Source organism: Ursus maritimus, unplaced genomic scaffold (genome assembly GCF_017311325.1).
Source record: "Ursus maritimus isolate PB19 unplaced genomic scaffold, ASM1731132v1 scaffold_13, whole genome shotgun sequence".
NCBI lineage: Eukaryota > Metazoa > Chordata > Mammalia > Carnivora > Ursidae > Ursus > Ursus maritimus.
This window is the reverse complement of record NW_024423675.1, coordinates 18710899-18711771: the sequence shown is the minus strand read 5'-3', so window position 1 is coordinate 18711771 and position 873 is coordinate 18710899. Positions and strand designations below refer to the sequence as shown.

The window sequence follows — 873 nt, the reverse complement described above, 5'->3', positions numbered from 1 at the left end:
GCGAGCCTGCCGTCAAAACGGTACCCAGACCCATGCCGCTGGGGCCGCACTTGCCGGGGCACTGACAGCCCCTTTACACCATGGCAGCTGGCTAGTTGGGGCGAAGCGGGATCGAGGAGCGGGGAGATGAACTGCAGAGAAGGGTGGAATCGAGCGCTCCCAGGGTTCCTCCGCCCGGCAGCTCCTTAACTTTGGAAGGATCCGAGGAATGGTTCCCGAAGAAAGGGCGGGGGGGGACTACACCGCCGACTAGGAAAGCCTCTTCACCATGTCCACCCGCCACTTGGGCCCCCGGTCCCCTCCCACTGAAACGCGCCTGTGCCAACCTGGGGTTTATACGGTTAAATAGTATGTGGTTTCCCGGCCGCCCCCCACCCCCATCAAATCGGAGGTAGGCAAATCTCGGGGATGCAGCCCGCGAGTTGGCCTCGGTTTTGCACCTGGAGGAGGAGCTGAGGCTTTCTGGGCATCCTACAGAAACTGACAAGCGCTCCCCGTACCCCCCAAATCCATACAACGGCCCAAAGGGAGCGGACGGAAGAAAGAGCTCAGTCTCTCCAGCCCCGAAGTCCAAAAATACCTTCATTTCCTCATTGATCTCCCTTTTCACTGGGTGAGCCGGTTTCCTGCTCCTTTTATTTTCCGGAGGTCTCCCTTCTTTCTCCATTTCTGCCATGTTTTTGTGTCTGGTTTCTGTGGAGATGAAATGGCTGCTGCCGCCGCCGGCGGTGGTGGTGGTGTTGGTGGTGGTGGTGGCGGTGGTGGAGGTGGTGCTGATGGTGGCAATGCTGGCGGAGGTAGCGGTGCTGGCGGGGCTGGGGCTGGGGCTGGGGCTGGGAGGGGGGAGGGCAGGCGGGCGCCGGAGAAGCGGGG

At 61.5% G+C, this 873-nt stretch overlaps 1 protein-coding gene across 2 annotated transcripts in view; it reads right to left on the bottom strand.

Moving 5' to 3' along the window:
- LOC103675896 (sine oculis binding protein homolog) overlaps positions 1-802 on the bottom strand; it is a 160182-nt gene extending 159380 nt beyond the window's left edge. For both annotated transcript variants that reach the window (XM_040627588.1, XM_040627589.1), the window contains exon 1: positions 581-802. In XM_040627588.1, coding sequence (XP_040483522.1) covers positions 581-676 — 96 coding nt within the window. In that variant the 5' untranslated portion in view covers positions 677-802. The remainder of the gene's footprint in view (positions 1-580) is intronic.
- Between the last annotated feature and the right edge of the window lie 71 nt (positions 803-873).